General features: G+C 37.4%; 1 protein-coding gene across 6 annotated transcripts in view; it reads right to left on the bottom strand.

The window, feature by feature from the left end:
- The window catches only part of LOC130856437 (E3 SUMO-protein ligase RanBP2-like), a 56,022-nt gene that overhangs the window by 37,755 nt on the left and 2,617 nt on the right, over positions 1–15,650 (bottom strand). For 4 of the 6 annotated variants that reach the window (XM_057740700.1, XM_057740702.1, XM_057740705.1 and 1 more), the window contains exons 2-7: positions 10,356–10,423; positions 8,976–9,087; positions 8,307–8,459; positions 5,526–5,756; positions 4,881–5,026; positions 3,358–3,550 (exon numbers count right to left, since the gene is read on the bottom strand). In XM_057740700.1, the coding sequence (XP_057596683.1) occupies positions 3,358–3,550; positions 4,881–5,026; positions 5,526–5,756; positions 8,307–8,459; positions 8,976–9,087; positions 10,356–10,423 (903 nt within the window). The remainder of the gene's footprint in view (positions 1–3,357; positions 3,551–4,880; positions 5,027–5,525; positions 5,757–8,306; positions 8,460–8,975; positions 9,088–10,355; positions 10,424–15,650) is intronic. The other 2 variants (XM_057740701.1, XM_057740704.1) reach the window with 1 other exon arrangement.

Genomic DNA, 15,650 nt, shown 5'->3' with positions numbered 1-15,650 from the left:
AAATGGCACAAGTTAGTCATTGCAGAATTATTCTGCAGTAGTATAGCAAAAAAGCAAAACCTGCTATCTTGGTTTTAGGGCACTGGTTTAAAGAAATCCAAACTATGGTACAACCACAGAATGAAATAACATGCAAAAATCAAAACAAATGAGAGTGCGGTACTCATGCTATGTTTTCTGTGCTGATATGGAAATATCACCAAGATATATTTCATGGAAGTAAAATAAATAGAATGCACAGAATTTCTTCTTTCTGTATTTTCTAAGAGGAGTGTGAGAGAATGTGTGAGTGCGTGTGTGTGCACAAAACACTTCTTGAAGAACTGATAAACTCATGACACTGGTTCCTCCAGGGAAGAGAAGTAAAGACTAAGGAACAGATAGATGCAGGAAGGAGTATTCACTGTATATTCTTACATGCCACTACAATATGAAACCATGTTAATATAACCACCTTTCCAAAGATAATTTTTCAAAATAAATACATTCCTTATGAACCTAAAAACTTCTGATTTTGAATTTTAGAAACATTAGTTTGACCTATGCTTTTACCCACAAGTTTTTTTAACATGAAGTCAAACTTTACCCACAAGTTTTTTAAACATGAAGCCACTCTGTCATCTATAGACGGATGTTGAAGAGCATGGAAAATAAGAAACAAAACGTGACATAATTCTTTTGCTTTCAAACCTCAATTCATAAAACTGGCACTTTTTACAGAACTACTCAACAGCTATCATTTGTGACCAGTAAATTAGTTATGACTGTGCTCAGTCACATCACCGCAAATCAACATTTCCTCATCTTAATTAAAAGGTTTCAAGAGGGAATTCCTGGGCGATCCAGTGGTTAAGACATGGCGCTTCCGCTGCCGAGGAACAGATTTCAATCCCTGGTCGGGGAATCAAGATTCCACGAGCATGGCACAGCCAAAAAAAAAAAAGGTTTCAAAAGAGAATACGCTTAATGCCTAGCTGAAACACAGACACGCAGATCTTCCTCAACTTACGATGGGGCTATGACCCAATAAACCCGTAAGTTGAAAATATCCTAAGTCAAAATGCATTTAATACACCTGACCTACCAAACATCGCAACTTAGCCTCACCTACCTTCAATGTGCTCAGAGCACTTACATCAGCCTACAGTTGGGCAAAATCAACTAATGCAAAGCCCATTTATTATAAAGTGTTGAATATCTCATGTAATTGACTGAATACTGTATTAAGAATGAAAAACAAGACTGTTATCTGGGTACAGAGTGTAAGTCCTCATGATCATGTGACAGACCGGGGATGGGGGGTGGGGTTGCTGCAGCGTGCTGCCACTGCCTAGCATCACAGAAGAGTATGTACCACGTATCACCAGCCCAGGAAAAGATCAAAATTCAAAACTCTTAAGTACAGTTTCTACTGAACGCGTATCACTTTCACACCATTGTAAAGTCGAAAAGCTGTAAGTCACGTAAGTCAGACAATCATAAGCTGGGAACCACCTGGACTCATTAGAACTACAGCAGTCCCCTGAGCAAGGGTCTAAAAACTCTACCATTAAAAAAGTTAACCTCACGTAATCAATTAAGAGGGAGATTTAGTTTTCAATATTTAAAAAGGTCAAAGCTTAATACAATAAACTAATGAATACAAAGACTCACAGATACAGAGAACAAACTAGTGGTTACCAGTGGGGAGAGGGAAAGAGGGAGGGTCAAGGTATCAGTAGGGGGTTAATAGTTGCAAACTACTGCATATAAAATAAGCTACAAGGATATGTTGTACAACACAGGGAATACAGCCAATATTTTATAACAACTATAAATGGAGTATATATCCTTTGAAAATTGTGAATCATTATATTATATACCTGTAATTAATACAATGTTGTATATCAACTATACTTCAATTTAAAAAAGGCCATGGGCTTCCCTGGTGGCCCAGTGGTTAAGAATCCACCTGCCAATGCAGTGGACATGGGTTCAATCCCTGGGCTGGAAAGACTCCACATGCCGCAGAGCAACTAAGCCCATGCATCACAACTACTGAGCCCACAAGCCACAACTACTGAAGCCCGCACGCCTAGAACCCATGCTCTGCAACAAGAGAAGCCACAGCAATAAGAAACCCACGCACCGCAGTGGAAGAGTAGCCCCTGCGCGCCACAACTAGAGAAAACCCATGCACAGCAACGAAGACCCAAGGCAGCCAAAAATAAATAATAAATAAATAATAAATCTTTTAAATAAATAAATATTCCAGAATGCTAATAAATAAATAATAAAAAAATTAGAAAGGCCAATGTTTAGAATGGTTGACTGTGTGTTAAAAGTACATTTTTTTAATTTAATACATTTTAGTTTCCATTAAAAATAAGAAAACTGTCAGCTACTTGAGGATTCTATAAAAATATTAATCATAAGAACCTTTTAGTGCTTATATAAATTAGCAAACGTCATTAACTTCACTAATTTTCACTAATAAATATATTCCTTATGAATCAAAATGCTTCTAATGAGCACACAGTAGCACTGTGGACTGCATAGCAGCAGGTTTTTAAAAGATCTAGGTAATATGAACCAGAAGAAGGAACATTCTCTAAAAGTAATTCTACAGTGAACCCCTTTTTCTTTCTCTCAAGCAAAAGATTATTCTCCAAAGCTAACAATAATTTTTACGACCTGGGCTTAATTCATTTTTTGGAAGACTACTCATTTCTTTTCACTTCAGAATTAATGCAAACTCACTAAAGAAAACTTTAAACTACAAAAATGGATTAGGAAAGGGATAAGAGCCAGCATCTCATCACCTAAAAATAATGGTTAATATTGTGACATATTTTCTTCACGTCACACTTTATGTATAAAAAAATTTCATGCTTCCAAAGATGAGTAAGTATACTGCTATACATTAAATATAAAATACTATTAATTCTGAATACATATTACATAAGTATGTTTTCAATTAACATGTTGAAATGCGTGTGGTAAACATGTTCTTCTATCATATGCAACTATACCCCAAAATTTACTTAGGTTTTCATCCAATTTATGCTTATCTTTTTGAATCAAGTTTTATCCATATTTGAGACTATTTCCTTATTACGGGTTCTGAGAAATGTCAGATAAAATTCTTCAAACTGATCTTCCAAAAAGCCACAGCAATGCCGACTGCCACCAGCTATGCATCCATGAACCTGCCTCACCAGTACTGCATAAATCTTGTTTTTCTTCACCCATCAAAGTAACTATTTCATTTGAACTTTAATTGTACATATTTATCCATATTTTCATTATGTACCAGGACACACCTCCACGTGAACAAAGTCTCACAGAAATGTCATCTGTATGCAAAACTGGAAGTACCTGAAAGGCTATGAGATAGCACAACACAGCCAGCTCAGAGAGCGCTCGCCACTGCACGTCACTGTGCTGAGCCATCTTCAAAAGCAGAGAACCAGCATGCATGTAGAAATGTCCTCTCACTTCCAAGAAAGTAGCTGAGAGTTCATCACTTCCACCCACACAAGATGTCACAGACTGAAGAGCACTATCAAAACTGTAATATTAAAGTAATAAACAGGTATTAAACTACTGCACTGTTAATAATCAGTTTCATTATTTAATTCAAAATAAAATAATTTATTTCAAGCTTCATCTTCCACATTTTAACTCCTAATAATCCATATTCTGCTTTATGAATTATAAATCATCCAGTGCTTGTTATCCCACACACATCCTATACTTCAAGCTTAACTTCTAGAAATAGAAATGTGAAGGATTATTTTAAAGCAGATTATGATAAGAAATCTGAGCAACAGACATTTCTTCCAGCGTGAGTTCCTGGAACCCCTGCAGGCTCTTAAGACCCCTCTAAGGGATCCATGAAGTTAAAATTATTTTATAGTACTACTAAAAAATTCTCTCTTTCACCTTCATTTTCTCATGTAACCAAGTTTTTAAGTATATAACCACAACAAAACAAAACACCACCTAAAATAATCTAAAACGTTCAACTTATTTTAGTTTTTTTGGATACTCCCTTACCCTATCCATATTAAGACACTAAGTACTTCCTCAAGAAAACTACCTACACTCTGCACTCCAGTGAAAAGAATTACTTTTCAGACAAATGGAGACTGTAAACCAGGGAATATAAGACTTCTTCTGCAATGTGGCTTTGCAAGCACACCACCTCTGTCACAAGTGCTCAGCTCACCGCTGCAGCGTTTCAGCAGCCAGAGGTACCACACAACAATGAGCACGGCTGTGTCCAGGGAGCTTTATCATACAATTAGGCAGGGAGTCTTCTTTAGCCCACAAGCTCCAGTCAACCCCTGCTCTATACTAACATACAAATCCAAGTGATGTTTCTGTTCTGTGGAATTTATTTTAATCAAGTGGAGATACTGGTCCTCAAAATTAAAACAAAGAAAGCAGAAAAATCGTATATTTATCTCGTTTCTAAGCGAAAACATTGTTTTCTGAAATATCAGTCATGCTAACTGCTTATACTAGAACATTTGACAAATGAAGTTTATTCCCCGATTTTCACTCAAGATTATATCATTTTTTTGAAACAAAATACGGGACAGCAGTTAGAACATTCATATTCAGGCTGGACTCTTTATTAAGTATCCCCAAACTAGATATTTAATAATTTAATAAAACCTAAATAGTAATACAGTTCTCTAAAAATCAAACTCACACAAAACCAATTATAACAACCCCACAAAAGAAGATTCCTTCTAAGTATTTCATTATGTTAACTATTACCTCTGGATACATTACAGAAAAAATGCCATTAAGATGTTTACACCAATGAAAAATACTGCCACAATCAGAAAGTCTGTAATTAACACTGAAGTACTCTCCCTAGGTCAACATACCTCTCCAGTACTTCTCTACTCTCGTGCACGTCTCTCGTGGACAGCGTAAGAAGCGTAAGGTTAGCATAGGCTAGCAGTAAGTCCTGATTGGTTGCTCGCCAGTTACTTTTATCAGACTCCAAACACTGTGAAGACTCCAGATATTCCTATTTTGCAAAAACAACTTCAAGTTATAAAACTTTATCATGTGTTACAAAACTAAGTGTTTCACGCCTACAAATTCCTTTGCCCATTCCTATGTTGTAAAACCATGTTGATTTTATTTTTTTTCCTTTTTTTTTTTTTTTTTTTTTTTGGCACACGGGCTTAGTTGCTCCGTGGCATGTGGGATCTTCCTGGAGCTGGAATCGAACCCGTGACTTCTGCATTGGCAGGCAGATTCTTAACCATTGCGCCACCTAGGAAGCCCACCATGTTGATTTTAAATCAGCCAATAAAAACACCAAAAAACATATAAATATATTTCTCATATCTCTCTCTCCAATCCATGCATTATAAATTGAAATCATGCAGGTAAAAATCTCATTTCACAGTTGCTATACATAAATGAAAGAAATTTAGGTCTTGGGAAGGCAGTGCTTAAATACAAAGGGATATGTGGTAATTGTCTACATAGAAGTGTGAGACCCAACAGTTTTTACCTACCTTAAGGGTCTGTACAACACAGGAATTCCACTCTAAACTTGAACGCAAGGCTGTGTTCCTCTCTGCCTGGTGGCAGTGGGCCACAGCATCCTTCAGTCTATTATTCGAGCAATACAGCTCTACTAGTCGGATGTTCACATGGACATCATCAGGTCTTGCATAAAGTTCTGACTGAATCAAGTCGAAAAGTTTATTCCATCCATCTTCACCTTTACAATCTAAAAGCTGTTCCTATTTTTAAAGAACCGTTAATTAGAGAAACATCTGTGCAATTTTAAATGCATCCTGGCTCCTATGAACATCATTCCTGTGTCTGGCTTTACTAAATTCCCACTCTACATACCTCATTAGCCCCCTCAGTCACTTCCAGTCCAGAAACTAAACCTCAAGAAATGTACATGAAGAGAAATACCTGGGATGACACAGTAGCAGTGGCTGCCCACACTCACCTCAGAAGAGTGCCAGACCATCAGCCCGCGTCCCTACACACCGGAGGTCACTACAGAAAGCCTCACTTCCCAGGAATCCTTGCACCAGGGTCCTCACCCTCCATGTGCTCTGCATCTCCCTAAGGCTGACTCAGTCCCTGCCCTCTCTTCTCCCACTGTGGAGCTCTCTTCTCAGAGTCTTCACCTTCTGGCCATATTGAATGAAGTCCCATTTCAAGACAGCCACTATCACTTCTCCGCTAGTCTATGTACAAGTAGAGGAGGTGGGGGTGGTCTCCAAACGTCACCACCAGATCATGTCCCCGCCCCACCACCACATACCTGTTTATAACTCTGTTTTCTAAAGCATTTGCTATCCAGCTGCTCCTCCCATTCCTTCTCATTAGCAACTGGAATAGAACCGTCTTCCTTTATCCCTAACAACTGCCACTGTTAGTAGCAACTGAAAAGTGCACAAGAAAAGTGCACAAGACATACAACAGGCCGGCTACTCTGCTCTAACAACCTCATCTCCACTGCTCCACACTCCGGCCTCAGCCATCCATTTGGCAAAATCTGTATTTTGATCAAAGCACTCAGACCACCACACCCTATCATTCTCCCACCTCACTGGGGCTCACACATCCTCACTGCCACACCTCTTTGCCTCTACCACATGAAAAGCTCCTTTTCGTACACTCACATCACCAAGTTTCAACTTTCCATAAAACACACACATACACTTTCCTTCCCTGTCAAGCTAAAGTGCCACAGTCCCAATATCCATAGCTACTCCTTACTTACACATCGCTTCAGTTAACTTCCTCTCCCTTTCCTTGGAAGACCCCCCCCATCACCAGCTTCCTCTGTGCCTATACGCTAACAGGGCATTTGGCAATTTGGGAAATCACAAGCAAGCCAACTGATTTAATTTCATAACCTCAAACTGCTAAACTGGTAATGCCTAGAAAACAAAACTCCTATATTACTTTTAATAAACTCACTTTCTCCATTCCCCGAAAAGTTCACTTCATATTCCTCTTTCCTCCAACCCTCACTTTCAACTTACCATCACAACTCATCCTTCACGGAGAAAATGGAACCCATCGTCTCTAAGCTCCACTTTACCTTCTTGCACTCACTTCTCCACCCCACCACCTCGCAGACCATCTTGCCATCAGTGCCCTTTCTCCCTCCATAAACTTACACTTGTTCTGTCTATAACTGCAAAAAAAGCCCTAGAGTTCAAATATATGTTTACAAATAAATAACTGAAAGATCAACACCATTACGGATACTTTTCAAAAATTCTACTCTCGGGACTTCTCTGGTGGTGCACTGCCTAAGACTCCTTGCTCCCAATGCAAGGGGCCTGGGTTTGATCCCTGGTCAAGGAACTAGATCCCACATGCATACTGCAACTAAGAGTTCACGTGCCACAACTAAGGAGCCCACCTGCTGCAACTGAGACCCGGTGCAACAAATTGAATAAGTATTAAAAAAAAAAATTCTACTCTCCTATCCAAGAGAAAAAGCCCTCTCATCAATAATACTAAATAGTTTTGTTTGGGCTTCCCTGGTGGCACAGTGGTTAAGAATCTGCCTGCCCATGCAGGGCACATGGGCTTGATCCCTGGTCCAGGAGGATCCCACATGCCGCGGAGCAACTAAGCCTGTGCCACAACTACCGAGCCTGAGTTCTAAAGCCCGCGAGCCACAACTACTGAGCCCTCGTGCCACGACTACTGAAGCCCACGCACCCAGAGCCCATGCTGTGCAACAAGAGAGGCCACCACCACAAGAAGCCCATGCACCACTATGAAGAGTAGCCCCCACTCACCACAACTAGAGAAAGCTCACATGGCCAATCAATCTTAGCTCCACCATCTAGCTAAGAAACAGTAAAATCCCTAAAATATTAATCATTCCAAAGGGTAAATGAGAAGCCATGGGTAAAGCAAACTAGCGCCAAGTGAAACAGCATATTGTGGTAACGTATATACTGTGAAATGGCTTCCACAATAAGTTAACATCCATCACCTCACACAGCTACAAACTGTTCTTTCTTGTGAGGAAAACTTTTAACATCCACTCTTTTAGCAGCTTGCAAATGCGGAGTGCAGTATTGTTACTGATAGTCACAAGCTGTACATCACATCCCCAGAACTTACCTTGTAACTGAAGGTTTGTACCCCTGTGACCCCCTTCACCCATTTCCCATACTCCCCAAACCCACGACACGGGTTTCAAGCTTACTGCTAAAGTTATTTAAACTCCAAATATTAGAAACAGCTGTGTCTTAAGTCTTCCCCAACTGCTTTTATTATATGCTTTGTTTTGCTTAGTTTTTTACCTTTAGTTTATAAATTGCAGGACTTCCTGGAAAAAGTTTAGCTGCTCTTTCAACCCAGTATTTAGCTCTTCCATCACTAACATCATTTTTACAGAGCAATTCTGCAATCTTTAACACAAGATCTTTTTGTGTTGGGTTTAATTCCACTGAACGCTGAAATCAAAATCAAAAAAGAATTAAGAAATTAGTAGGATTCTAAAGTCCATACACTCATGCATAAAAGTTAAAAATTTACCAAGTGACTCTATTAAACTCTACTTTTGAATGACAACGTGTTATTTCAAGGTTGTTAAAATTAAAGTGTCTGCAAGTTTTCTGAACATGAATTAAATAAAAATTGTGTTTTTATTTGGTAAATGCAAAAAAGAAAAGGAAGGGAGGGAGGGAACCACACACCTCAGAACAACATTTTTGACCATAGTAAACTTGAAATTTATAGGTGTTAATTTTCTTTTACAAGCACTAGTTTCTTAATGATGAAATACAGCATTCTTTGGGCCAAATACTTGAAAATCTGTTTCAAGCTGTTTTGCTTAATAGCACCATGATACCAGTGCTTGTTTTCAAGACATCCATAAAATATATTTGAATTATTTATTACATAGGTTAATCTGGGCATTATGTGTGTTTGGCTGTGCAAAGGCTATGTTTTAATCTTATACAGTTTACCTTATAACATTCAACAGCTTTGCCTATGTTTTCCTCCACTTCGTAAAGAAGACCGAGAAATCTATGAGCTTTGGGATCCCTTTCTTGCACATTAATATATGCAGATATATATCTGTTTAAAAATAATAATATAAAAACAATCTTTAAATTATCACATTTAGAATTATATTCAACTGCTAAGAGAATATCTTAAGCCAAGCACTAAACTAATTTACACTGTTATTCTAAGTGTTGACAATCACTATTTAAAGTAGAATATGCAGATAATTCAAAAGTATCCACAGAAAGAGACAGATAATACTTAAACACATGTACAAAGTTGACAACATACTCGTTTTACCATTAAACGGTACGTTTACCAAATGTTTTTTCCGGTGCTACCCACTCTTAAGAAATGAACATATAAATTATTTTTTTTCTATTATTACATTTTGGTAGTAACACTAAAAAGTTTTGCATAGAAATTAGAAAGTGATTACAGTAAATCTTTAGGTTAACATAATGCAAAATACTAATAAAGAGCAATAATTTCCACATAACAACTAAGAGAATGTATTCACCTTTTAAACAAGAAAATAACAGCTAATGGGACTGTATCCAGCTAAAACAGCACAGAGGAAAAATCATTCACTACACCACCAAAAGCAGGTGACTTTCATTCCTTAACTCAAGTGACAACTAAAAATAAGCATCTTCTAGGCACAGTGAATGTTATCACAAGAGAAATTAGACCAAAGATCAACACTGAAGGAAAAAGTGTCATTTCAATAAGGAACAGGGTTAACAGCCCCAATGCTGCAAGTTAAATAAAGGTGCTAACACATTCCTTATCAGAATTTTCACCTTCCCATCAATGCCTTCAATAGCTTGCCTCCCTCCTAATTTCCAGTTTTAAGCCACTATAAATCAGGAAATCAGATCACCAATCTTCTTGGCGCTATGGTGACACAAAGCCTCACAGGATCACCTACCCAGTCAATTTAAGATCTTTTACACAAGCTATTCTCCTGCCCAGGAATTAGTTTAATTTTGTATTCACTGCTATTTTCCAGTTGATACAAGTAGCAGAAATCTAACCAGGAAGAAATTAAGATATAAGCATGGTTCTCTTCTATTCTAATCCAGGACAATCTTTAGAGAAAGTTTAATGCCAAATGATTTCTTGCCCTAGGTATAAACAAGCAGCAGGCATGCAGAAAGCATCATTCTAGACTCAATCTTCATGGAATCCAGACTAGTCCTTACCACCAATCTGATGACTGCCTTATTTCCAGAACATACTTAGGAAGAACTGCTAAAAAAACGTATTTTTATCCATTTCAAAGAAGAACATGAGGTAAATGCACCAGTTTTAGAAAATTAAGGCAGATTGGTACTTACTTTTTAGCAAGATCATATTCTTTAGCTTCGTAATATAGCTTTGCAAAATAGAATCCTTTCATTGACTTCTAAAAAAAAAATTAAGAATTCTTTTATTTATATTTTGAATTCTGCATATTTTTCACAAGGACTAAAATATGTCCTAGCAAGGTTAACATTAACATATTTGATTTTTGTTCACTTAAAAGATTAAACAAACACTGCCCGCAGAAATGCACATATGTTCTAAAAGTCATAAGTCCATGTTTTCTAATTTTCATGAAACAAAAAATAAACTCTAATTCTCATGAAACAAAAAATAAATTTAAGAACAGCAAAACAAGATGACATCAGAAATTAAGAATTTATATCAGCAAGAAACCTTAGAAATCATGCAGTGCCTCTCTCTCACTTTAGAGATAAGTAAAAAGACAGAAGCCCACTTTTCTAGGGGAGGAGAGGTACACCACAGACCTCATTTCTCCTGACATGTGTAAGCCTTTAAGGGGAAAAGTAGCAAAGTACTTCAGATCCATTAAGGCCCTGGGGATTCCCAGTCCTGTTACTGATCTCTCCACAAATCATTATTTTATACTCAAGGAGTTAAAGAGGCAGAAATAAAAATTGAATTCTTCTTGTAATGAACCAAGTCCACACCCTGGCTCTTTCATTTCTATAAGCTTCAAAGTCCAGAATGCTGGAAAGCACCAGATGATATACATGTGATAAAAGCACATAGCCATTAAACATCTTATTTTTGAAAACTATATATTAAATGTATTATATAACATAATCAACTGGAATCTATCCCAGGAATGCAAGGGTGATTTAATACAAGAAAAGGAATCAACTAATACATCACATTAAAAGAACAACAAGAAAACCAGAAGATGGGCTTCCTTGGTGGCGCAGTGGTTGAGAATCTGCCTGCCACTGAAGGAGACACAGGTTGGAGCCCTAGTCCCAGAAGATCCCACATGCCACGGAGCAACTAAGCCTGTGTGCCACAACTACTGAAGCTCGCACACCTACAACTTGTACCCCGCAACAAGAGAAGCCACAGCAATGAGAAGCCAAAGCACAGCAACGAAGAGTAGTCCCCCACTTGCCACAACTAGAGAAAGCCTGCCTGCGTGCAGCAACAAAGACTCAACGCAGCCAAAAAAATAAATAAGAAAATAAATAAGAAAAACAAAAAAGATCATCTCAAATGCCACCAAACGAAAAAAAGCATGTGACAAAATCCAACACCCATCCATGATAAAAATTCTCAGAAAACTAAGGATTCTCTCAGAAAGCAAAGAATGTCCTTGACATGATCAAGACCATTAATGAAAAGCCTACAGCTAATATCATACTCAATGGTGAAAGATTAAAGGCCTTCCCCTTAAGGTCAGGAATGGTTTTCACTGCTTCTATTCAACACTGTATTGGAAGCTTTAGTCAGAGCAATTAGACAGGAAAAAGAAACTAAAAACATCCAAATGTGAACTGAAAGAAAGAAGTAAAACTATCTTTATTCATAGATAATAAGAGAAATGTAGAGAATATATATAGAGAAAATCCCAAAACATCATAAGAAAACTACTAGAACTAAAAAACTAATTCAGCAACATTGCAGGATACAAGATCAACACAGAAAAGTCAGCTGTACTGAACAAACAGAAAAGGGAATTAAGAAAGTAATTCCATTTACAACAGCATGTAAAAGAATAAAATACCAGGTAACAAATTTACCCACGGAGGTAAAAAGCCTGTATACTAAAAAATACATAAATAAAAGATTGCTGAAGGAAATTAAAGACCTAAATGAAAAGACGTGTTCATGAACAGGATGACCTAATATTATCAAGATATGACCACTACTCAATGCAATCTATAGATTCAATGCAATACCAATGAAAATTTCAACAGTCTTTTTTGCAGAAATGGAAAAGCCAATCAAGAGTGTGTTTTGGGCCCCAAACACACTCTTGAAATAGAACAACGTTGGAGCACTCACCACTTCCCAAATTCAAAACTTACTACACGACTACAGCAATCAAAACAATATTGACATTAAGGACAGACATACAGACCAATGAAACAAAATTGAGAGTTTGAAAATAAATCCATAAAGCTATGGCCAACTGATTTCTGACAAGCGTGTCAAGTCCATTCAATGGAAAAAGAACAGCCTCTTAAATAGATGGTTATGGTACAACTGGTTTTCCACATGCAAAAGAATGAAACTGGACCCCTTCCTCACAACATGTATAAAAATTAACTCATAACTCAAAATGGATCAACAATAAGAACTAAAAACCATAAAGCTCTTAGAAGAAAATATGGGGTAAATCTTCATTACTTTGAATTTGGCAATGCAATGTTAGATATAACACTAAAAGCCCAAGAAACAGGGATTTCCCTGGAGGTCCAGTGGTTAAGACTCCACACTTCCACTGTAGTGGGCATGGGTTCCACCCCTGGTCAGGGAACTGAGACCCAAAAATAAGTAAGTAAGTAAGTAAGTAAATAAATAAATAAATAAATTTTAAAAAAGCACAAGAAACAATAGATGAAATCCATTAAAATGAAAAATAATTTTGCATCAACTGACATTATAAAAAAGTGAAAAAATAACTTACAGAATGAGAAAAAACACTGGGAAATCACATCCAAAATATATAAAGAATTTCTACAACTCAATAAGAAAACGACAAATATTCAGTTAAAAAACCCAAGGCAAGACTTCCTGGGTGGCGCAGTGGTAAATAATCTGCCTGCCAATGCAGGGGACATGGGTTTTAGCCCTGCTCTGGGAAGATTCCACACGCCACAGAGCAACTAAGCCTGTGCGCCACAACTACTGAGCCCATGTGCCGCAACTACTGAAACCCACGCGCCCAGGGCCCATGCTTCACAACAAGAGAAGCCACTACAGTGAGGAGCCTGCGCACCACAATGAAGAGTAGCCCCACTCGCAGCAACTAGAGAAAGCCCGTGTGCAGCAACGAAGACCTCACACAGCCAATAAATAAATAAAATAATAAATAAACTTATTAAAAAAAAAAAAACCCAAGGCAAAGGGCTTGGGTAGCTATTGCTCTAAAGATATGCAAACAGCCAATAAGCCAGGAAAAGATGCTCAACAGTATTAGTGATTAGGAAAATACAAATCAAAATCACAATGGAAAAACCCTTATCAGGTTGCCTACAATCTTAAAAAAAAAAAAAAAGGAAAAAGAAAAAGAATGTGGAGAAACTGGAATCCTCTTATACTGCTGATGGAGATACAAAATGGTGCAGCCACTATGGAAAACAGTTTGGCAATGCCTCTAAAGTTTAACACAGACTATAATCCAGAAATTCTACTCATGCATATATACACATAAGAAATAAAAACAAGGTCTCAAACAGATATCTATACACCCATGTTCACAGCAGCATTACTCACAACAGCCAAAAGGTGGAAACAACCCAAATGTCCTTCAACAGATAAATGGATAAATAAAATGTGATATATACAGATAGTAGATTATTAATCAGCTATAAAAAATACAGTTCTGATACATGCTACAACATGGATGAATATTTAAAACACACTAAATGAAATAAGCCAGACACAAAAGGACAAATATTATATGCTCCCACTTATATGAAATATCCAAAATAGGCAAATTCATAGAGAAAGTAGATTAGAGGTAACCAGGGGTTAGAGAAAAGAGGAACCTGGGGAGTTATTGCTCATTGGTTACAAAGTTTCTCTTCGTGATGATGAAAAGTTTCTGAAATAGACAGTGGTAAAGGTTGAAAACTACCTATGCAACTGACACAAATGAATTATACACGTAAAAGTGGTTAAAATGGCCAATTTTTTATACATAGTTTACCATAATTTAAAACATCAAAAATATACTGTAATATACCAAAAACTCATTAAACTACGCACTTTAAATGGGTGAATAGTATGGTATGTAAATTACATCTCAATAAAGCTGTTGAAATTATAATCTAATTTTATGTCAAAATAGTGACATTCACCCAGAAAATTATTCCACATGATCTTAGTATGACAGTATTGACTGCATATCCTTAATAGGATATATTCTAAAACTAACTACAAGCAACATTCAGGATTCTTAAGAAACACCTGAGAAAACAGGTCAAGGATAGAATTTCAGCTAATAAGAAACAATTTTAAGAAGCAAAGAAAGGAATACACCAGAATTTGGTACACAGAGCCTTCCTTTACCCAACCCATGAATTCAAAAATTTAAAAGACATGTGGAAGTTTGTGATAACAGTAATACACAATAGTCAAGACAGCAAGCACTAAAAAGGAACACAGTTTTTTCCCCCCATTTTAAAAACGAATAGATTTCCACAAGGTACAATGTCAACACATGATAGAAAAATCAACACCATTATCTATTTTGTTTCCAACTATCTCATTAAAAGAAGATTATCTTTAGATAATTAAACAACAATATTAAAGACTAATATATAGAACCATAAAATTTGGGGGAAAGTTGATCATCTCTGTCTCCAGTCTCCTCGTTTTACAAGGGAACTGAAGCCCAGGGGGTTAAGTGCCTTGTTGAAGGATACAGGGCCAGTAAGGAGCAAAGCCAATGTTATACAGCAGGACAACCCATTGTTAAATCAGTGCTGCTTCCCATGACACTTTCTGACACTGGAAGCAAATACTTGAATTCACTTAAGCTGCTAAGTATCAACTGATGTGGGGCTAAAAACAGGAACATTCAGACCTTGAGAGATGCCACATTGCCCTTCACCTTACACAGCCAATGGACTCCCCCGCTCACCTACATCCCCTGCAAAAAGCTAAAGCAAATGGGTTTGTTATAACTGATGCGCTCCAAACCTCAGGAGTCCTGACAAGGGTGAGGGAAAGGGTTATAAAGGAGGATAAGCAGAGTCTAAGTGCCGAAGAGTGAGTTCCCAATCCCCTTCCCTTGGAAGATTAGGTTAAAGGAAATCTATCATCAGTGATACAAGAAAAACAGAGAATACCCAACTCTCAATTAGGTAAAGACATTTTTAAAGACATACAATTATCCAAAACAAACAACAACAAAAAAATCCTCATCCATTCCTACTCAAAGCAAACTGGAGACTGTGCTACACCAAAACAGAGAACATGAGTTACAAGAAACCGAGAGTCTAACACCAGAAAAGAGGTGAAGGGAATTCTCAAAGTGATGATACAGGAAAATCCCAGGAGCACAGCTGTGTAGCAAAGAGTAACAGAAACCAGCCCAGGGAGGAGGAATAAGACAAGAGTAATCTAGAAGAAGGACTCTTGAAAAAAAA

The sequence above is a fragment of the Hippopotamus amphibius genome, chromosome 7 (genome assembly GCF_030028045.1).
Source record: "Hippopotamus amphibius kiboko isolate mHipAmp2 chromosome 7, mHipAmp2.hap2, whole genome shotgun sequence".
Taxonomy (NCBI): Eukaryota; Metazoa; Chordata; class Mammalia; order Artiodactyla; family Hippopotamidae; genus Hippopotamus; species Hippopotamus amphibius.
Note: the sequence above shows the minus strand (reverse complement) of the source record. Positions and strands in the feature narration are given on the sequence as shown.